Here is a 23742-nt window from a genome sequence, read left to right as displayed (position 1 = left end):
GAGCTTTACGAGTCTACCGAATACCACACAGAGCGTGAAACAAGCAGTTGCTGTTGCACCGCTGGTGTAAGTCTTGACTGGATCTAACGATAGATTCCACACTAAATGCTGCAGTCTCCCAAGAACAACGAAGAATAACGACCTCACTTCAATACCATTTTAACACCCATACGAATGTATCGATTCTATCTCGCCGTCCGCACCCGTTAGCTGAGAGGTCAGTCTGGCGGAATGCCATGCCAAGGGGCCCGGGTTCTCTTCCCGGCTGGGGCAGGAGATTTTCTACCCTCAGGGACTGGGTACTGTGTTGTTCTCATCATCATTTCATCCCTACCTCCGACTCGTAAGTCGCCCAATGTGGCGTCGAATGCAGTAAGTACTTGTCCTCAGCGGCCGAACTTCCCCGAATGGGGGACTCCCGGCCCACAATGCCGTACGCTCATTTCCATTTCTATCTCACCGAGATTGAACCCCGATGATTATTATTACTGTTCCTTTGAAATAAAGTGATTCATTGTAGCTGTACAACGTCTTGATAGCAACTTAAAAGAAATGAAGAGGCTCAAGTGGAGTACGGGCGGGCTTCTTGTCTCCCGGTTAGCCATTTACGCTAACGCGCTGATCGACGGTCGACGCTCTAGTATGGTATTCATTCAAGTTTGAACCCCGATTTCTCGAAGAAGCTTCTGAAGCGCATGGTACTAGAACAGCTTTTGTTACATCTAAGTATGCACTACAATTGTAAATATGAGCTAACTCGCTTTCCCAGTTGTGCGTGTGCTTTCCATGTGAGCCAACACGCAGCACGGGATGCCTCTGCTGCTGGGCCAGTGGCCGAGTATGGACACGTCCTGAGGGCGGGTTTTTGACCATTGGGAACTCCGGCGGTAGGCGGGTAGTCGAGCGCCTCCGGAGCAGAGAGGCGTCGGCCACCATGGAGAGCTGCACTGCTAAAATTGCGAGTTCGTAGCGTTTTTGTTTTCCATGTTGGTATTTACAGATCGTATTTTTTTATTTGTACTTCACAGTTGCTATCCGAGATAACGTACTATCATTTTGTCATTTGGAGATAATGAGTGCTGCTGTGGACGCTAGAAAATGGGGAGTCACGTGGAGAAATCGGACATACTCTTTTGCGTTTAAACGCATTAATTCACAATGATCCGCGTCAGTGAAATCGAGAACTGGCAAATGTGTTGAACTGTAATAATTCCACCATCGCGCGACATTTGCAGGCAATGGGATAGGTTCAAATATAGGGTGTATGGGTACTGCTTGTTATAAGCCAAACCCAAGAAGTCAGCGAGTGGCTATATGTGCATCTCTGCTTGTTTGTCATCAACTGGCTCGAGAACAACAACGACCATTTCTATTCATTATCATTACTGGGGACGAGAAATCGTGTTTTATGCTAACAAAAGAAAAAGAAGCCATCACTGGTGACATTTGTGGTTAACACCCGAGACGTCTTGCAGACGCAATCCAAGAAAAATCATCAGGAAGTCTGTGTGAAGTAATGCTACTCCACGACAACACCGGCTTCATTCTGCTAGACTGAAGAAAAACTCTATACAGGAGTTGGGTAGGGAAATCACACCCTGTCCACCGTACTCACCTGATCTTGCGCCTTCAGAATTTCAACTTTTCCGCTCTCTATGAACGTGATTCGACGAGTTTTCACCTCAAAACTACGTGATTTCTACAGTGTCACAATCGAGAAGTTACTGTAGAGTTGGCAGACTGTCGTAAATAGTGAAGGAGAATATATTATTGATGATTAAAATCTCTGTTATGCGAATGTGTTGTGTTTAATAAGCTTTTGGAAAAACGCTGCGAACTTTTGCATAATCCAATATATTTCGGCCTCCCACGTACGTCCCACAGAGTGACAGCGACGAATAAAAATCAGAAAAATTAGAGCTCGTGCGAAATAACAGGGCACGGGCACCTGGTAGTGGCAGGAATAATATCCTTCCCTAAATACCGTAAATTATAGATGCAAATGTATCTGGACACCACGGACCTTCTGGTTCACTAAACTCCATTTCCACGGGACATCCAGCCACACTGCCACAACCAGACATGAACGGCCAAACGAGTAACCAGGAAGTTTCGGTATTTAAGAAAGACTTCTTTCCACCAACGCCGCCCGGTGTGGCCGAGCGGTTCTAAGCGCTACAGTCAGGAACGGCGCGACCGCTACGGTCGCAGGTTCGAATCCTGCCTCGGGCATGGATGTGTGTGGTGTCCTTAGGTTAGTTAGGTTAAAGTAGTTCTAAGTTCTAGGGGACTGATGACCTCCGATGTTAAGTCCCATAGTGCTCAGAGCCATTTGAACCATTTTTTTTCCCACCAGAGCACGATTATCAGTTTGAGTGAGTATGTAAGGACGCCCTCGTGCAGGGGCGTCGTCAGTTGGCTCTGAGACGTGGCACCAGACTTCAGAATGCGTCGCTGCCACTAAGTTACCTTTGCTACTAATTTCAGTCAACGTAATCATCTGGTCATCTGAATACTGATGGAGAAAGTAATTAAGATGCTTTATACTACGTGAATATAAAAATAAGACGCGTGTACGTAATTCATACAAAATGTCATTACACCGGATTCGATGCACGTAATACTAGGGCTCAATTTCGAAAATTGAACAATTCGAATTCCTTTCCATATAACATCGTTTCTGACATAATGGGAATAGAAAGATTCCATAGTCCTCCACATTCATGGATGTAGTTTTCGCATCTAAACGTGTCACTGGCGTAACTGTTGCGTTACCACCGTTACTGTGAAAAAGCTATCTATACTCAAGTCGAGACACCAGTGACAGCTGAGTACGCAAAACTACGTGCGTAAGGTCTAGATGTATGGAAATCGGAAATCACTCTGTTTGTATGTTTCCAAAACTGAAACAGAACGTTTAAGTGATACTCTGACTATACGGAGTACATTGTTCATTTTCTTACCATACCCGTAACGCCACAACGTCGAAAATTAGAGGACAGAAGCAGACTACGCGTTTCCTCACATCAGTAAACCATCGTTCCTTTCAGTCAGTCCAGTGATCTTTCTTAAGGATAGGGAATTAAAATTGTCCAGTTTTATGTTAATAAACTAAATAAGATGTGTTGAAAGGTATTTTAGGGAGAGCGCAAATTGCAGAAAAACACGTGGAGAAAAGCAGTAAACATGGAAAAATCCCAGTGAAGCGGTTGCTTTTTACGGTAAAAGAAAGTATTAGCGACAGCAGAGACGGAGAAATGTGATAGAGCAAGCGTCCGCGGCAGGTGCGTTGTGTTGGCAGACCTGGCGCGCCGTATAAGGCGTCGGAGGCAGCGGCAGGGAACAGGGCCCGCGACCGGCGCAGCTTGCGTAACGCAGCCACATCTCCAGCAACGCCGCCTCCCCTCCCCCTCCTACCACCCACCTCTCCCATTTCTAAATGCTGCCATCCCACTCCGTACCCCGGCGCCTTCCCTTGTTGATCAACTGAGTGACTCGGCTCCGTCACTAATGACCCCCATCTCGACGAGATGCTGACCCCTGACCTTTCTCTCAGACACTTGCCCCTTTTTTTTACTTTCTTTCTTCATAGTTATTTCTTTATTTACCCCCGCCGATTATCCCGACAAAAATGTTGACTTCTTCCCTTCCGTTACAGCACAGTGTTCAAAATGATCGTCTTACCTACATAAATAAAAATGTAAATATTTGCTCGAAATCGTACATCTACGAACGTTCTTCACTGATTGCTCCGAATGTTGCTTCGAATAACAGAGTGGTTTTATATACCTGTTTTTACTATGTGAAGAAAAGTATCCGGACACTTACAACTTCGTGGCGCCCTCCACTGGTAATGCTGGAATTCAATAAAGTGCCCACCCTTAGCCTTGATGACAGCTTCCACTCTCGCAGGCATACATTCAGTAAGGTACTGGAAGGTTTCTTGGGGAATGGCAGCCCATTCTTCACTGGGTGCTGCGCTGAGGAGAGGTATCGATGTCGGTCGGCGAGGCCAGGCACGAAGTCGGCGTTCTAAAACATCCCGAAGGTGTTCTATAGGATTCAGGTCAGGACTCTGTGCAGGCCAGTCCATTCTATCTATCTACCTATAGCTTGCGCCTTGTCCCGCGGTTACGCAGGGTCGGCCATTGTTAATCGGGTTTGGCATGTTAATGGTAAGGGGTGGCCGGATGCCCTTCCTGCCGCCTCCCTGGACCCCCCCCCCCCCCCCAGGACGGTATTAGTGTACCCCAACCGTCTGTGTCTAGTGTAAATCGTGAAAGAGTGCGAGCGTGTTTTCAAATGTCTGCGACGCGTGTAACTGAGGCGGTTCGTGGGGACCAGCCCAGTATTCACCTAGCGGGATGTGGAAAACCGCCTAAAAACCACATCCAGGCTGGCCAGCACACCGGCCCTCGTCGTTAATGCGCCGGGCGGCTACCCTGGCGGGTGTGCAGGCCAGTCCATTACAGGGATGTTATTGTCGTGTAACCACGAACAGGTCCTCGATCGTGTTGAAAGACGCAATCGCCATCCCGAAACTGCTCTTCAACAGTGGCAAGCAAGAAGGTGCTTAAAACATCAATGTAGGCCTGCTCTGTGATAGTGCCACGCAAAACAACAAAGGGTGCAAGCCCCCTTCTTGAGAAACACGACCACACAATAACATCAATGCCTCGTCCATTGTTTACACTCCTTACACCAAGCGAGGCGTCGTTTGGCATTTAACGGCGTGATGTGTGGCATATGAGCAGCCGCTCGACCATGAAATTCAAGTGGATCCTGATGCAGTTTGGAACTCCTGTGTGATGGTCTGGATAGATGTCTGCCTATTACACATTACGACCGTCTTGCATTGTCGGCGGTCTCTGTCAGTCAACAGACGAAGTCGGCCTGTACGCTTTTGTGCTGTACGTGTCCCTTCACGTTTCCATTTCACTATCACAACGGAAACAGTGGACCTAGGGATGTTTAGGAGTGTTCTGCAGAGCGCCCCATTACGCTCTCTCACGATGTCTAATGACTAATGAGGTCGCTGATAGGGTTTTGGGGGTGTCCGGATACTTTTGACCACATAGTGTATAATATATAAATAAATGTTTAGTTTAGAAAGGGGAAACGTTACTGCGATAGTTCTTGACCGATTTACTTCAATTTTTTAGACAATACTGTAACGAACATTCAGATGCCCCCAGGCTGTATGGTTGGAATGAGGGGGAGGAGATGGACAGAGAAAGGAGGGAAGAGGTAATGGACAGAAGGCGGGAGAGAGGGAGCAAGAAGAGATGGAGAGAGGGGGGGGGGTGTAGAAGAAGAGGAATAGACAAAGCAAGGAGGAGGTGATGGACAGAGAGAGAGGGTCAAGAGGAGATGGAGAGGGAAGGGAGAGGAAGTGATGGACAGAGACGAGGGGAAGGAGCAGAAGATGGACAAAGAGGATGGGGGAGGCGAGGTGAAGAGCTATAGGATGGACACGGTGATTAGGACATGTATCCAACTCCCATACATCAGAAACATGTCTACTCCCTTTTCTTTCTTTCCCATTTAACCAGGCAGCTACAGCAACGCGAGGCCGGGAACAGCTAGTTTTGAATAAAATCTTTTGGGTATTACGCCGCATCATCTTGAAACTGAAAAAAAGCTATAAAAACCTACGTTCGAGCGTCTTGGCAGCGGTCCTTTCCAAAGCGATTAAACCGCTGGTTTCTTGGGGTGGTCTCTCCTACATATCGTCCTATTTAGGTTGTCATATGACAATCATAGCCGCTATACTGGAACGTCACTGAATACTTCAGAGTTAAGGGGAGTGTGGAGGAACGGTTGTGCGGAAGGCTACTGCCTGCGCTACAGTAGCAACCGATTCGCAGCAAACAGCAAATCGATAGCTCGTACCAAAAGGCTGCGTTTGCCATCAGAATACATATCTTGTGGTCACTTGTTTACGCTCGTGAACTTGGGGCTAGTGGAGCGGTAGGGTGGCGAACACACGCGGCCCGCTGATCGCTGACTGCCAGCCGTCGGCAGCTTGTAGCCGTCCTCCCTCCCCATGCTGTTGAGGCGTTTAGTTATTTCAGTAGTCCCTTTTATTTCACACTGCTGCATCGATGGTTGCCCGACAAGCATATGGATTGCTACGAAACTGATGGCTAGTCTAGAGACCAGGTGCCGGTCTGCTATTGCTGTGTTGTCCCAAGAAAACAGTTAACCGATTTTTTTGCTTTATTAGAGCCCTCCGATGTTGCCAGTAATGGTCGACGCCAGTTGTGGAACTGTTAATAGCAAACGCGATTGCGACTAATAAATAAGAGAGAATAACTTTAGCAACTGTAATCGCTGAAGCTTTTGCCATTCGATGCTGAAACTAAATATAGAGTAGGAGCGTTATACACCAGAGGTAAAAACGATGCTTTTACACTCTCCGACAAAGATTACTCGCTAGCACAAAGTACACACTGAGCTTGAAAGACTGAACATTTAAATTTACAAAATTCTGAAGCGTGCGAAAGTAACTGCACTGCAACTATCGACGACCTGGTTACTCAGTGGCCGGCTGGTGTGGCCGTGCGGTTCTAGGCGCTTCAGTCTGGAACCGCGTGACCGCTACGGTCGCAGGTTCGAATGCTGCCTCGGGCATGGATGTGTGTGATGTCCTTAGGTTAGTTAGGTTTAATTAGTTCTAAGTTCTAGGCGACTGATGACCTCAGAAGTTGAGTCGCATAGTGCTCAGAGCCATTTTCGTTACTCAATGTCTTAGCGATAGGGTAGAATAGTAAGTAACGTTGTAATCCGCGTGAATGTAAGTGGAATTAGTGATGGATTACGGAAAGGCAGCCGGCCGTTGTGGCCGAGCGGTTCTAGGCGCTTCCATTCCGGAACCGCGCTGCTGCTACTGTCGCAGGTTCGAATCCTGCTTTGGTCAGGTTAGTTAGGTTTAAGTAGTTCTAAGTCTAGGGGACTGATGACCCAGATGTTAAGTCCCATAGTGCTTAGAGCCATTTGAACCATTTTTTGAACGGAAAGACATGTGGCAAGAAGAAATACCCGCCCCACGCATTTGTAGGAGACCATAATCAAGCTGAGGAGAAAAACGAGACGTTTGAATCGGACTGTCAGCATGCATCTCACCTACGGATTCACTTCATTCTCGGAAGAGTCGAGACGTATGCATGACGTAATAGGAGGGAGGCTCCGCTGGAAATGGTGATCCCGAACCCCCACAGCGTAAGTTCCTTACGTGAAGGACAATAAAAATATTACGTCGTTACACTGGCTTCATTTCTACTTTGGCTGCGAGCCAGTGCAGGTTACATGACGTCTTTCTGCCTCGCACCCTAGCTCTAGTCCACGCGCATCGATAAGTGATGCATTATTGCATTACACACATGCTGATAGGATCACACATTCGTGTTACCATCGTACTGACGGATTTTTGACAGAGACACTATCATCACCAGTATTATCGGACATAAAAAATATGACCGTTTGTTTCTCTAGTGGCATATAACGATGAAAATATAATGTTCTTGAGGTGGGCCGTCGAAGCTTGTGTCAACTTAACGTGAACATCTGCGTATGTGATTTCCGTAGTCCCTATATTGCGTGTTGGTTAGCTGATACCCTTATGGTACCAGCGATTTGAACACTGCAGTGTTTCCTGACTAAGTAAGCTCTGCCGGTGTAATAACTTGTGATAATCTTCTCGTGTTTGCAGCCGGATCTTCGGGTCAGGTTGACACATTATTCCAATGATCCACCTGACAATCATCTTCAGGTGAGAAGCTGCTGTTACAAAGTCTCGTCGAATAGGTGGACCGCCGAAACCTGTGTCACGCCAACGTGAACATCCTGTAGCAAATCTGTGAAGGCTACCACACTGCAAGGCTTTGCTGGACATGGTCCGCTGCCTTCGTCTGACCTTTTAACATGCTTCGCTAACAGTTGCACGGGAATCTATTTTTAACGAGGCCTCTGACGTACGGCGCAACTTAGCAGATTTCACATCAACAAACCATTGTAAGGGATGAAAGAAAGGATAAATGATCCAGAAAAAATGTCAGGATTAATATACTAAAGCTCGGAATCTGTCGTCTGTCGTTTACCCTCCCACTCACTGTTGTTGTTGTGTGGTCTTCAGTCCTGAGACTGGTTTGATGCAGCTCTCCATGCTACTCTATCCTGTGCAAGCTTCTTCATCTCCCAGTACCTACTGCAACCTACATCCTTCTGAATCTGCTTAGTGTATTCATCTCTTGGTCTCCCTCTACGATTTTTACCCTCCATGCTGCCCTCGAATGCTAAATTTGTGATCCCTTGATGCCTCAAAACATGTCCTACCAACCGATCCCTTCTTCTAGTCAAGTTGTGCCACAAATTTCTCTTCTCCCCAATCCTATTCAATACCTCCTCATTAGTTACGTGATCTACCCAACTTATCTTCAGCATTCTTCTGTAGCACCACATTTCGAAAGCTTCTATTCTCTTCTTGTCCAAACTGGTTATCGTCCATGTTTCACTTCCATACATGGCTACACTCCATACAAATACTTTCAGAAACGACTTCCTGACACTTAAATCTATACTCGATGTTAACAAACCCACTCACTGAAGAACTGCAAAATTTTGGAGAATCCATAACTGGTCCATTTGGTAAACAGACACAAGTATATATTCCATAAATAAACTACACCTAGACGGTTCACGATTAACGGAGGCTTTTCCGTTATGGACTGGTAAAGCAGGCACACCTTGGCTTAGAGCAGGAGGGGCCTAGCACAGCGTGGAGTGCAGTTGATAGTCGGCAGTAAGCAGGAGGGCTCAGTCCCCCATGGCGAGGCCTGGTTCTTACGAGTTCTCCAGCCGGGGGCATAGCGGACGGATTTGCCTCTACAGTGGCGTGACTTGGGAAGAGCCACTGCCAGGCCAGCACAGCAAATGGCTCAAACGGCTCTGAGCACAATGGGACTTAACAGCTGAGGTCATCAGTCCCCTAGAACTTAGAACTACTCAAGACTAACCAACCTAAGGACATCACACACATCCATGCCCGAGGCAGGATTCGAACCTGCGACCGTAGCGGTCGCGCAGTTCCAGACTGAAGCGCCTGGAACCGCTCGGTCACTCCGGCCGACAGCACAGCAGTTGGGCAGTACATTCAAAGTTGCACTCGGTCACGCTGTGGTTCCTTCAGTGCTACCTGACCAGCTTACTTCGAGCGGATTGCGTCCGTGTTAGAATGGTGAGCATCTGCCTCACTACGTTCTTACAAGAAGTTATTCGGTTTGTCCCAGGCAGCCTACCAGTCTACATCATCATCAGTTCCAATCTGACTGAAGCGCCTAGAGCCGATCGGCCACACCGGCCGGGGCGTCACCGGATCTCAATATTACTAGGCCCTTGTGTTATAAGAGAAGAGTGCGTATCGCACTCCACCTCCATTATCGGTACCTGAACTTGCCACTGTTTTGCAGGAAGAACTGTGTGAGATTCCCTCGAAAGGCATACAGGACTGTGTTTGCCCACTCCGAGACGGCTGGCAGCTGTCTGAATGGCAACGGCTTTCCTACACCCTTTTAGGCATAGTCATCTATTGTGTTTAATGGTGTTTGCATATTTTTGTCGACCACCTACATGTGGTCCTCGACATGTTACCGGAGAACCAGTGGGAATTTGCTGTTATGTTTATGCCGTGTATCAATCTCCCGCTGATAATGGGAAACCTGCTAATAGTTAGCAGAATTCTTACAATTACAGCTGGCGTCTGTAATCTGTTCTGTCGTCAAGTTTCATTTTTAACCTTCGGCTGTTGCCTGCTCCGTACTGTTCGCGCCTGCACGTAGGCAACGCAATGAACACATTCACAAAGCGGGCTGCCGTTGCGCCTTCCCAGACAATTCGTGTCAATGAACTGCACGCACATATTGACTTCTGCCGCGCCACAGACGCTGTCCCTATCGAGAACTCGTAATGTGAGTTAAAAACTAAGAGAAGATGCTCTATCCACTGATGTGTTTTTTTGTTCTATTTATGTCTTATAGTTACTGCACTGTTGTCTTCTGAACACCCAGAGGTACTTAAAATAACACTGTACGCCCCCCCCCCCCCCAGCCCACATCTCGTGGTCGTGCGGTAGCGTTCTCGCTTCCCACGCCCGGGTTCCCGGGTTCGATTCCCGGCGTGGTCAGGGATTTTCTCTGCCTCGTGATGGCTGGGTGTTGTGTGCTGTCCTTAGGTTAGTTAGGTTTAAGTAGTTCTAAGTTCTAGGGGACTTATGACCACAGCAGTTGAGTCCCATAGTGCTCAGAGCCATTTGAACCATTTGAACCCCCCCCCCCCCCCCCTATGTTGGAAAACAAAACGATGGGAATTATTTTATTCATATTGTCATTCTGACTACGAGATAAGTTAAAATTATCATAGATTAACGTCTTTGAATCTGGAAAAAATGATAGTGAAAGTGTTAAGCGGTTTTGGTAAGCCACGGAAAAGCTAGGTGTGTACGGCAAAAGGACACGAACGCCAATCCTCACGAATGCGCATCCAATGTCTGACCTCTGCGCGTCTCTCTCAGTGAATCCTCTACCATCCATATTGATATTTGTAGTAGAGAAAGCACAAATGCCGGTTTATATTTACGTACAGCACGTTAAAGTAGTGTCAAATGAACGTACAAATTGTTCTAAATGATAGCGTTCCTTTAGGACCGCATATTAAATATAAATTTCTCTCAAAACTTACAGAGTTGATCTGGTCACGTAGCATCGGCCATCTGCAACACAATATAAAATACGAAGTTCAGTTATCAGATAACACTTATGATAGCAAGAACGTGCTAAATATTAGAGACAACTTTATAAATAAAATATACATCTACTTTCTAAAATTTGACATATTGCCGAAACTGAAGCATGTGCCCCTTTAAAAGTTTATATAATTTATTGCGTCAAAGATCGCTTAAAAATTACAATGTCCACACTACTGGATCCAACATTTGATTGGCATATTCAGATGTGATGATGGGTTAACGCCTACGTCAAGACACCTGACAATTCCATCATTTCGATCCATATTAAAAGAATATCTATTTTTTGCTTCAATAGCCAGAAATTTAATTCGATTCGTGTTTCAATGGTCATGTTCTCATTTAATACCGGTATTCTTGCTGCATCAAATTAGAATAAAAATCGAGATATCGTCGAAAACCCCATCAACTTCATCAGAAACAACAGATTGTCGGCAAGTTGACAGATACTGAGTCAATGTCTAAGATCATTGATCACCTAAAATGGACGACGAGCTGAAAGTGTGTATGCCGGCCACAGAACCCCACACTTCGTTTCTTGCCTAACCGCACCAGTTGTCACGAAGCAAAAGAAAATACTTTCTGACTCTGCGCCCACATCAGCGGATTACATCCAGATTTCTGGAGAAGAACAAAATAAACTGATTCGAAACCAGTGTAATGAAAAAGTGACAGTTGCGCTACATCGTTTTAAAAGTCGACTGTGATCCGCACACTGACATACTGACCATAAAATTGGTTTTATTTCATTCGTGCTTTACTCATACTTCCCGTTATCGTGTAAAATAACGCCATGAGATCCAACAGAAATCGGTAATTCACGCACATTACTTGCCAAATGTTTAAGTAAATGCAATTCGTTAAATCAGATGCCATAAACAATCAATGTCTCCTTAACAAAGCTGGAACCGTTTGTCAAGAAATGCCACTACGGTTGTTAAAAGACTCAATAAGCAAGTACTCATTGACTATAAACTGATATTAAAATTTGTAACGTAACATTTTTACAAACTTGGTATCTAAAGTGCCTCTCAGCATTTATGTTGCCACTCAGTGTAATACAGACAGGTACTTAAAATGCGACACGGTATTTCTCTCAACAAGACATAAAATATCGCGTTTCCAGAACGATTATCAGCACTTCTGGTGCTACAAGTGGTCTCCTTTGCGACAGTCATCGTACAACCATTAAGGCTTTCACGACGGATCCGCTATATGTACCGTTCTGGGTGCACTTGTTGCGTTAATTTACTGTTCTGTCGCAAACTCGGATATTCGTGAAGAATTATCGCGACAGCTGCAACCCAGAACAATTTATACATCTACAAGGTAACAGATAATGGATTTCACGTTTAAGCTGGCTATTTTCTGCACGGTTACACAGGGAAGATATAAAGCACACTAAATATTACTAGAGTACTAGGTGTTCTATTCCATTCTCGGGGACCGTGCGGTTCTAGGCGCTACAGTCTGGAGCCGAGCGACCGCTACGGTCGCAGGTTCGAATCCTGCCTCGGGCATGGATTTGTGTGATGTCCTTAGGTTAGTTAGGTTTAATTAGTTCTGAGTTCTAGGCGACTGATGACCTCAGAAGTTAAGTCGCATAGTGCTCAGAGCCATTTGAACCATCCATTCTCGGGAAAAAAACCTCAAGTGAAATCGTAATATCTATAGTTTATTTGAAAGAACGGCTCATTCTAGTTATGTGGGCTTCTTCAAACGATGTATTGCAGTCGTATGCAGACCTGATTGTTCCCTGCTTCAGGCACTGTTATAGTCAATGACTTAATTTTTATAAACACAAAAGAGTAAATGATTATTATCAGTTACCGACCGGTCGAAATATTGTGCCTAACTGCAACATGGGAGATCAATACAGATGGCAGGAATCAGTAGGCGCGCTGCAGTTGTAGGAGGTCTGTTCAAAAAATTCAAAAAATTTCGCGCCGATGGTGCTTTGGAGCGAAATGCAGTTGACATACCTGCACACGTCTGTGTTTAATGTGTCACTGCCGGAAGTTTCATTGTTGTATATCAGTTAGTTACTGTTCACTGCTGTGTTGAGTAGACCGTTGTGCCGAAGAGTTTGCGAATTTCGAGATGGCAGAGTTAGACGAGCAACAGGTCTGCATTCAATTTTGCGTGAAACTCCAGAAAACCTTCAGACACGCCAAATGATGCAGGAAGCCTACGGCGATGAGAGCTTAGGCCGTACTTGGTGTTACGAATGCTTCATACTGTTTAAAAATGGCCGGACGGATGTTAAAGGTGACCCTTGTTCAGGACGCCCTCGACGTCTACCGACAACGCTCATGTCCAGAACGTCAACACATCTGTGCGTGCCAATCGAAGATCGACGTTCCGAGAGATTACAGAAGAATGTAGCATTTCAGTTGGATCGTCTCATGAAGGAAATGTGACGAGACAGTTCACGGCTCTTGCATCACGATAACGCAATCACACCTTCATCCCTGTTGATGCGTGACTACTGCACTAAAAAAAGAAATCACTGTGCTGTCTCATCCTCCTTACTCTCCCGACCTGATCCCTGTGGAGTTTCCGGAAGTGGAAACGGCGTTTGGAACGGTCTTCAATTGTGGAGGAGAGTATTTCTAAGGATACCATGCTCAGTAAGTAAAAGGTAAGGGTGGAAAAATACTGTGGACAAAGTTCCAGAATTTTTTGAGCAGAGAGACCAGACGTCTCCATCCAGGTAGTACAGAGCTCACTGTCTGCGATGCCGGCGGTATAATTTCTCGCCGTGAGAAACTACATCCCCTTATGTCATCATCACAATTTCATTATTTTTACATCTTGGATTCCATTTATGGAAATGTTTTCGAATGTGTAGTGACAGAAATACGTGTTGCACCAAGGCAACACGCCAGTATTTCTAACCTCTCGCATTCGGGAGGACGACGGTTCAATCCCGCGTCCGGCCATCCTGATTTAGGTTTTCCATGATTTCCCTAAATCGCTCCAGGCAAATGCCGGGATGGTTCCCTTGAAATGGCACGGCCGACTTCCTTCGCTGTCCTTCCCTAATCCGATCAGACCGATGACCTCCCAGTTTGGTCTCTTCGCCCAAACAACCCTCCAACCTCTCACGCACGAGAGACAAAAAATGGCTTTCACGTAGAACTATATTTGGACAGTGTGAGGTTGCTGTTCTCACAGATCGTCATAGTACGATGTTTTCATACGAGCCTAGCGAGCAGCAGTGTCGGTGAGTTGCGACGATATGTAAAAGTGCATCTCTGCCCAGAGAAAGGGTGGTATTGCCCAGTGTGTACCGCCACTGGTAGCAACATCTGGTCGACAGAGTCAACGGCGAACGGTCGTAATAACCGACTGTACGGATCATAACGTGAATCTGATTTGAAGTGATTAGTCTGCGGATAAGAAAGTTTTCTGAAGCAGTAGTTGGTAATGTAATGGTTCAATGTTTAATTATATTGCTGATAAGATAGCTCAGTTAGAGGCAAGTTTGCTTACAGTGGAGAAGCGTAACAGTGAGTCTCGTATGCAGTAAGAATAACATCAGCTGTCATGGTCCGTGCGGCTCCCACCGTCGGAGGTTCGAGTCCTCCCTCGGGCACGGGTGTGTGTGTGTTGTCCATAGCGTAAGTTAGTTTAAGTTAGATTAAGTAGTGTGTAGGCTTAGGGACCGATGACTTAAGCAGTTTGGTCCCTTAAGACCTTACCACAAATTTCCAAACCATCTGCTGTATTCACTGCTTTTATTCATATTCAACCAGCTTTATTGCTACGACGTAGCTTCTTCTGGCCCGTCTGTGACCCTGGGTGATCACGTTGATATCGAGAAGCACCGCCACACTTTGTAGCGGTTTAGCGAACGCCAATGTTCTTGGACTTTCTACAGAACGTTTGGTGGTAAATACCTTTATGACTGTGGGCACCCATAGGAACAGGCACTGTAACAACGAAACCGGTTGAGTAAAACAAGTAAATACGCTAAAGATGTCATTCTTACTGCACATAACATCAATAACAACCGTTGTTGTCCCAAAAGACAGAAGTACGGAGGGAGAATACAAATACGTGGTCATCATCAGTCAACAGCCTCGTCTAAGACAGTTAAATTCATTTTCGCGACCCGTACCGCATCACTCATGAGGACAAGACAGAAAGTCCTCAGAGACGGCAAAAAATGGGCTTTCAACGCACTACTCTGCATGGACACTTCACTACTGCAACGAGTAGAGTGGCTCTTTCATCTGACCATCAACCGGTCATTTTTGACACTGATCTCGACGGTGTGGAGCCACCTAACAGACGTCGACGAAGGTTAACTCTCTCGCTGTTATCCCAGATCCCGATGCCGTCGGCGCAGACGGTATGTTGCGGCAGCTCGCAGCAGAAACACTAGATGCTGCCTCTCCCAGGGGAGCACAAAGGCCCAGAGACAGATCGTGCAAGCTCCCCCCCCCCCCCCCCTCCAGAGATAATACAGGCCATCACCGAGAAAAATAGGATTTTCCTTGTATGACAAATTAGGCGACATCTTGCTACCCGCCTGAATCCATCCCGGCTACGCCATGAAATAAAGGTGGCCGTGCTCCGTGTTGAAGATGACTCCGGTTAGAGGCTCACAAAACCATTATTGAGCAAAGGGCAACTCCTTTGCGAGTCGGCGGAGCGGTTGTCTGTGGACCTGACACCAACGCCAGTGTCTTGGCCGATAGTTTTGCAGCCGACTTGACACCGATAGGGGCCAACATAGACGAACAACACACGCAAACGGTACGACAAAGGTTGCCCGTCTTCCTTGCGAAAGACGTAGGAGGTGCTATCACACCCATCACTGAAGAGGAACCAGGCGTCCAACTTCATGCCAGGAAGACCGGTGGCTGCGACCAGGTGGAGGCTCTTACGCTCAAACAACTCTCCCCCCCCCCCCCACCCCCCACCCCTGAAACGCCCCGGTCAACCGGTCAATATACGGACGTGTTTAACAGTGTCCAGAGGACTGGCCGTTACACCTCTACGTGGAAACAAGCAGACCTGGTTATCATCCTGAAAGAAAGAAAAGACGCGAGGCTTCCGCAAAACTAACGACCGATAAGTCTACTCCCGTTCTGTCCAAGGTATTTGAGCATATATACAGGGTGCTCCATTGATAGTGACCGGGCCAAATATCTCACGAAATAAGCATCAAACGAAAAAACTAAAAAGGACGAAACTCGTCTCGCATGAAGGGCGAAACCAGATAGCGTTATGGTTGGCCCGCTAGATGGCGCTGCCATAGGTCAAACGGATATCAACTGCGTTTTTTTTAAAATAGGAATCCCCATATTTATTACATATTCGTGTAGTATGTAAAGAAATATGAGTGTTTTAGTTGGACCACTTTTTTCGTTTTGTGATAGATGGCGCTGTAATAGTCACAAACGTGTAAGTACGTGGTATCACGTAACATTCCGCCAGTGCGGACGGTATTTGTTTCGTGATACATTACACGTGTTAGAATGGACCGTTTACAAGTTGCAGAAAAGGTCGGTATCGTGTTGATGTATGGCTATTGTGATCAAAATGCCCAACGGGAGTGTGCTATGTGTGCTGCTCGGTATCCTGGACGACATCATCCAAGTGTCCGGACCGTTCGCCGGATAGTTGCGTTATTTAAGGAAACAGTAAGTGTTCAGCCACATGTGAAACGTCAACCACCACCTGCAACAAATGATGATGCCCAAGTAGGTGTTTCAGCTGCTGTCGCGGCTAATCCGCACATCAGTAGCAGACAAATTGCGCGAAAATCGGGAATCTCAAAAACGTCGGTGTTGAGAATGCTACATCAACATCGATTGCACCCGTACCATATTTCTGTGCATCAGGAATTGCATGGCGACGACTCTGAACGTCGTGTACAGTTCTGCCACTGGGCACAAGAGAAATTACGGGATGATGACAAATTTTTTGCACGCGTTCTATTTAGCGGCGAAGCGTCATTCACCAACAGTGGTAACGTAAACCGGAATAATATGCACTATTGGGCAACGGAAAATCCACGATGGCTGCGACAAGTTGAACATCAGCGACCTTGGCAGGTTAGTGTATGGTGTGGCATTATGGGAGGAAGGATAATTGGCCCCCATTTTATCGATGGCAATCTAAATGGTGCAAAGTACGCTGATTTCCTACGTAATGTTCTACCGATGTTACTACAAGATGTTTCACTGGATGACAGAATGGCGATGTACTTCCAACGTGATGGATGTCCGGCACATAGCTCGCGTGCTGTTGAAGCGGTATTGAATAGCATTATTTCGTGACAGATGGATTGGTCGTCGAAGCACCATACCATGGCTCGCACGTTACCCTGACCTGACGTCCCCAGATTTCTTTCTGTGGGGAAAGTTGAAGGGTATTTGCTATCGTGATCCACCGACAACGCCTGATAACATGCGTCAGCGCATTGTCAATGCATGTGCGAACATTACGGAAGGCGAACTACTCGCTGTTGAGAGGAATATCGTTACACGTATTGCCAAATGCATTGAGGTTGACGGACATCATTTTGAGCATTTATTGCATTAATGTGGTATTTACAGGTAATCATGCTGTAACAGCATGCGTTCTCAGAAATGATAAGTTCACAAAGGTACATGTATCACATTGGAACAACCGAAATAAAATGTTCAAACGTACCTACGTTCTGTATTTTAATGTAAAAAAACCTATCTGTTACCAACTGTTCGTCTAAAATTGTGAGCCATATGTTTGTGACTATTACAGTGCCATCTATCACAAAGCGAAAAAAGTGGTCCAACTAAAACATCCATATTTCTTTCCGTACTACACGAATATGTAACAAAAAATGGGGGTTCCTATTTAAAAAAAGGCAGTTGATATCCGCTTGACCTATGGCAGCGCCATCTAGCGGGCCAACCATAGCGCCATCTGGTTTCCCCCTTCAGGCTAGACAAGTTTCGCTCTCTGTAGTTGTTTCCTTTGACGCTTATTACGTGAGATGTTTGGCCCGGTCACGATCAATAGACCACCCTGTATACTGACTACGCTTTTGGCACGATAATTATACTGTACAGATGCAGGTGAGATTTTAATTTTAGCTACTGACGACGTCTTTGGCACAATTTTTTTATGTATCTCCACTGCAGGACGTGATTTTAGTGTATTTTTGCTTCTGATGAAGGTATATTTAGAGATATCGAAACCGTGGTCAAGTATTTCATTAAATCTTCATCCTGCAACTTTTAGGCTGTTATCACTTACCGTAAGGATTTGTAAATAATAGAAGTCGTAAAGATGGTAAAATTATAGAAATAGAATTATTTAGAATATCCAGAAGTGAATTAATGGTCATTAAATATTAAATTTTTAAAAAAAATGAGATATAAAACCACGAAATGAATAAGAGATGGAAAAGAGCCACCGTGGTACAACAACCGAGTTAGAAAACTGCTGCGGAAGCAAAGGGAACTTCACAGCAAACATAAACATAGCCAAAGCCTTGCAGACAAACAAAAATTACGCGAAGCGAAATTTAGTGTGAGGAGGGCTATGCGAGAGGCGTTCAATGAATTCGAAAGTAAAGTTCTATGTACTGACTTGGCAGAAAATCCTAAGAAATTTTGGTCTTATGTCAAAGCGGTAGGTGGATCAAAACAAAATGTCCAGACACTCTGTGACCAAAATGGTACTGAAACAGAGGATGACAGATTAAAGGCCGAAATACTAAATGTCTTTCTCCAAAGTTGTTTCACAGAGGAAGATTGCACTGTAGTTCCTTCTCTAGATTGTCGCACAGATGGCAAAATGGTAGATATCGAAATAGACGACAGAGGGATAGAGAAACAATTAAAATCGCTCAAAAGAGGAAAGGCCTCTGGACCTGATGGGATACCAGTTCAATTTTACACACGGTACGCGAAGGAACTTGCCCCCCTTCTTGCAGCGGTGTACCGTAGGTCTCTAGAAGAGCGTAGCGTTCCAAAGGACTGGAGAAGGGCACAGGTCATCCCCGTTTTCAAGAAGGGACGTCGAGCAGATGTGCAGAACTATAAACCTATATCTCTAACGTCGATCAGTTGTAGAATTTTGGAACACGTATTGTGTTCGAGTATAATGACTTTTCTGGAGACTAGAAATCTACTCTGTAGGAATCAACATGGGTTTCGAAAAAGACGGTCATGTGAAACCCAGCTCGCGCTATTCGTCCACGAGACTCAGAGGGCCATAGACACGGGTTCACAGGTAGATGCCGTGTTTCTTGACTTCCGCAAGGCGTTCGATACAGTTCCCCACAGTCGTTTAATGAACAAAGAGCATATGGACTATCAGACCAATTGTGTGATTGGATTGAGGAGTTCCTAGATAACAGGACGCAGCATATCATTCTCAATGGAGAGAAGTCTTCCGAAGTAAGAGTGATTTCAGGTATGCCGCAGGGGAGTAGCATAGGACCGTTGCTATTCACAATATACATAAATGACCTGGTGGATGACATCGGAAGTTCACTGAGGCTTTTTGCAGATGATGCTGTGGAGAATCGAGAGGTTGTAACAATGGAAAATTGTACTGAAATGCAGGAGGATCTGCAGCGAATTGACGCATGGTGCAGGGAATGGCAATTGAATGTCAATGTAGACAAGTGTAATGTGCTGCGAATACACAGAAAGATAGATCCTTTATCATTTAGCTACAAAATAGCAGGTCAGCAACTGGAAGCAGTTAATACCATAAATTATCTGGGAGTACGCATTAAGAGTGATTTAAAATGGAATGATCATATAATGTTGATCGTCGGTAAAGCAGATGCCAGACTGAGATTCATTGGAAGAATCCTAAGGAAATGCAATCCGAAAACAAAGGAAGTAGATTACAGTACGCTTGTTCGCCCACTGCTTGAATACTGCTCAGCAGTGTGGGATCCGTACCAGATAGGGTTGATAGAAGATATAGAGAAGATCCAACGGAGAGCAGCGCGCTTCGTTACAGGATCATTTAGTAATCGCGAAAGCGTTACGGAGAATGATAGATAAACTCCAGTGGAAGACTCTGCAGGAGAGACGCTCAGTAGCTCGGTACGGGCTTTTGTTAAAGTTTCGAGAACATACCTTCACCGAAAAGTCAAGCAGTATATTGCTCCCTCCTACGTATATCTCGCGAAGAGACCATGAGGATAAAATCAGAGATTAGAGCCCACACAGAGGCATACCGACAATCCTTCTTTCCACGAACAATACGAGACTGGAATAGAAGGGAGAACCGATAGAGGTACTCAAGGTACGCTCCGCCACACACCGTCAGGTGGCTTGCGGAGTATGGATGTAGATGTAGATGTAGAAATGCATAAAATAATAAATTATAAAAGTGAAATTGCGTGCAGTAACTGAAGTTACAGGGATCAGGAAGTCGCAGTTATGGTTAATTGCATTTTGTTTTGCTTGATGGCGTTGTACGGCGTGCAGATGTATTTTTCGGAAAGCAGACTGCACACCAGGATTCTGCTGGGACGGTATGTGAGTCGATGCCCCGCAGCTGCCTCTTGTAGGTGAGCGGCGCTGTGGCTCATACGTGCGCTGCGTGTTAATAAACTCGTTTTGCTGTTTTAATGTTTTGCCAGGCTCCTGCAGACGGCGTGTAAAAATCTAAATTTCTTCCAGCACTGTCAGGAGGTTCAGTGTGCAGCACTTTCTAATGCGTCAGTGGTTAGCATGCTTAGATCTTAGAATATGCTCACCAAACGCAGTTTTATTACTGCGAATTGAAGCGTCTCTTCGAAGCGTATTTCAAAGGTGCTGCCAGTTTGACCGACGTACACTTTTGGACATTTTAGTTTATACAGGGTGTTACAAAAAGGCACGGCCAAACTTTCAGGAAACATTCCTCACAGACAAAGAAAGAAAATACGTTATGTGGGCATGTGTCCGGAAACGCTTAATTTCCATGTTAGAGCTCATTTTAGTTTCGTCAGTATGTACTGTACTTCCTCGATTCACCGCCAGTTGGCCCAATTGAATGAAGGTAATGTTGACTTCGGTGCTTGTGTTGACATGCGACTCATTGCTCTACAGTATTAGCATAAGCACATCAGTACGTAGCATCAACAGGTTAGTGTTCGTCACGAACGTGGTTTTGCAGTCAGTGCAATGTTTACAAATGCGGAGTTGGCAGATGCCCATTCGATGTATGGATTAGCACGGGGCAATAGCCGTGACGCGGTACGTTTGTATCGAGACAGATTTCCAGAACGAAGGTGTCCCGACAGGAAGACGTTCGAAGCAATTGATCGGCGTCTTAGGGAGCATGGAACATTCGAGCCTATGACTCGCGACTGGGGAAGACCTAGAACGACGAGGACACCTGCAATGGACGAGGCATTCTTCGTGCACTTGACGATAACCCTAATGTCAGCGTCAGAGAAGTTGCTGCTGTACAAGGCAACGTTGACCACGTCACTGTACGGAGAGTGCTACGGGAGAACCAGTTGTTTCCGTACCATGTACAGCGTGTGCAGGCACTATCAGGAGCAGATTGGCCTCCACGGATACACTTCTGCGAATGGTTCATCCAACAATGTGTCAATCCTCATTTCGGTGCAAATGTTCTCTTTACGGATGAGACTTCATTCCAACGTGATCATATTCTAAATTTTCACAATCAACATGCGTTGGCTGACGAGAATCCGCACGCAATTGTGCAATCACGTCATCAACACAGATTTTCTGTGAACGTTTGGGCAGAAATTGTTGGTGATGTCTTGATTGGGCCCCATGTTCTTCCACCTACTCTCAATGGAGCACGTTATCATGATTTCATACGGGATACTCTACCTGTGCTGCTAGAACACGTATCTTTACAAGTACGACACAACATGTGGTTCATGCACGATGGAGCTCCTGCACATTTCAGTCGAAGTGTTCGTACGCTTCTCAACAACAGATTCGGTGACCGATGGATTGGTAGAGGCGGACCAATTCCATGGCCTCCACGCTCTCCTGACCTCAACCCTCCTGACTTTCATTTATGGGAGCATTTGAAAGCTCTTGTTTACGCAACTCCGATACCAAATGTAGAGACTCTTCGTGGTCGTATTGTGGACGGCTGTGATACGATACGCCACTCTCCAGGGCTGCATCAGCGCATCAGGGATTCCATGCGACGGAGGGTGGATGCATGTATCCTCGCTAACGGAGGAAATTTTGAATATTTCCTGTAACGAAGTGTTTGAAGTCACGCTGGTACGTTCTGTTGCTGTGTGTTTCCATTCCATGATTAATGTGATTTGAAGAGAAGTAATAAATTGAACTCTAACATGGAAATTAAGCGTTTCCGGACACATGTCCACATAACGTATTTTCGTTCTTTGTGTGTGAGGAATGTTTCCTGAAAGTTTGGCCGTACCTTTTTGAAACACCCTGTATACACCTGCTGCAGTGAACTTCGAGACTGCTTTATTCATACAGTACCTCAGTCTGAAGCGAATAACGTCATTTGCATTAAGCCCTATACACAAGTTTGTATTGTGAAATTTTCTAGAAATAATTTTCTGAAAACCATTCTTTATAACTCACAGGCACGTAGGCGACTTTCTTTTCTTCCTGTTCGCCCTTACAGCGCTGCCACTGATAGTACGTTGTCGCTGGCTTTTAATTTTCTATAGTAACTTAGTTATTGTTGTGATTGGATAACCATTGCTTTGTCAACTTCTTTTATAATACAAACTTATTTATTCCTCTCAAGCTCTCTTAATGGAATTTTTAATAACCTATTAATCATAGATAAAAAATATTTCATCTTAATTATTACAGGGCGATAACACCTACAATCAGTAATATTGTCTGCACAGGAGGGTTTTCTGTGTACACTAGATCGGTGTTTGCCCGCCTCTCTTGTAACGAAAATGTCGAGGTAGTTGATGGCCCCATTTTTTTGTTCAACTTTAAACATAATTTTCGGGTGAATAGCACATCGCTTTGATCTCATTTAACCAACAAAATCGCATCACCCACAAAGCGGTGATAGTTCAGAACTTTGCTGGCTATTGCTGTGTTGTTAATGAAAAATTGGTGTTATAATTGATGAAGGAAAATGTTAAGCATAATGCCGGCTAGAGCACTTCTGGATGGTGGTATACCTTACCGTTAAACGTGAAATGGTTATAGGATAACGTCAGTTCCAGAAGCTCTATTAAGATGGAAGTAACATAACATGAAACGTTAAAAAAAGTTAATTCAAATTTTTCGCGATACTCTAAAAAAGTTGGGAAGGACATACGATACGTATTTTAATATATATGGTATAAATATATAATGTGTCAGAAAAAAATTCGGTAAGTTTTTTAACGATTTACTTCAAAATTTTCCACAGTGTTCAAATAAAAATCTCAACAGGCATAGCCTACATACGGGTGATTATAATTAAAGTGCAACTACTCACAGAGGTCCAGTGCTGGCTGTTACTATCTGTTGCAACTTGGTAGATATTCAAATGCCGGCCGGCATGGCCGAGCGGTTCTAGGCGCTTCAGTCTGGAACCACGCGACCGCTACGGTCGCAGGTTTGAATCCTACCTCGGGCATGGATGTGTGTGATGTCCTTAGGTTAGTCAGGTTTAAGTAGTTCTAAGTTCTACGGGACTGATGACCTCAGATGTTAAGTCCCATAGTGCTCAGAGCCATTCGAACCATTTTTTTGATATTCTAATGCGTTAATGCTGAACGGATTTACGCTGGAAAAAAGTAGTTCCGGTTTTGGCCACCACATCCAAATCTAGCGCTGTGAATCCAAGAAATGTGTACAGAAATGTTTCCGTATATAATGAATTATAAATAGGACATGGGCAGAAGAGGTCAAACAAGTGAGATAGGCATAATGTTTATTTTATTATTAACTGCCGCTTACATAATTTGTTCAATATGAGCACCGGAGACGTTGACGAGATGCAGTACAGCGTCAGAT

The 23742-nt window shown here is 45.2% G+C and overlaps 1 protein-coding gene across 1 annotated transcript in view; it reads right to left on the bottom strand.

Annotated features, from left to right (window-relative positions):
- The window catches only part of LOC124606562, a 934387-nt gene that overhangs the window by 429673 nt on the left and 480972 nt on the right, over positions 1-23742 (bottom strand). Inside the window, exon 5 of the mRNA XM_047138545.1 lies at positions 10735-10765. Within this exon, the coding sequence (XP_046994501.1) occupies positions 10735-10765 (31 nt within the window). The remainder of the gene's footprint in view (positions 1-10734; positions 10766-23742) is intronic.

This window comes from Schistocerca americana, chromosome 3 (assembly GCF_021461395.2).
Source record: "Schistocerca americana isolate TAMUIC-IGC-003095 chromosome 3, iqSchAmer2.1, whole genome shotgun sequence".
Lineage (NCBI taxonomy): Eukaryota > Metazoa > Arthropoda > Insecta > Orthoptera > Acrididae > Schistocerca > Schistocerca americana.
This window is presented reverse-complemented; position numbering and strand designations above follow the sequence as displayed.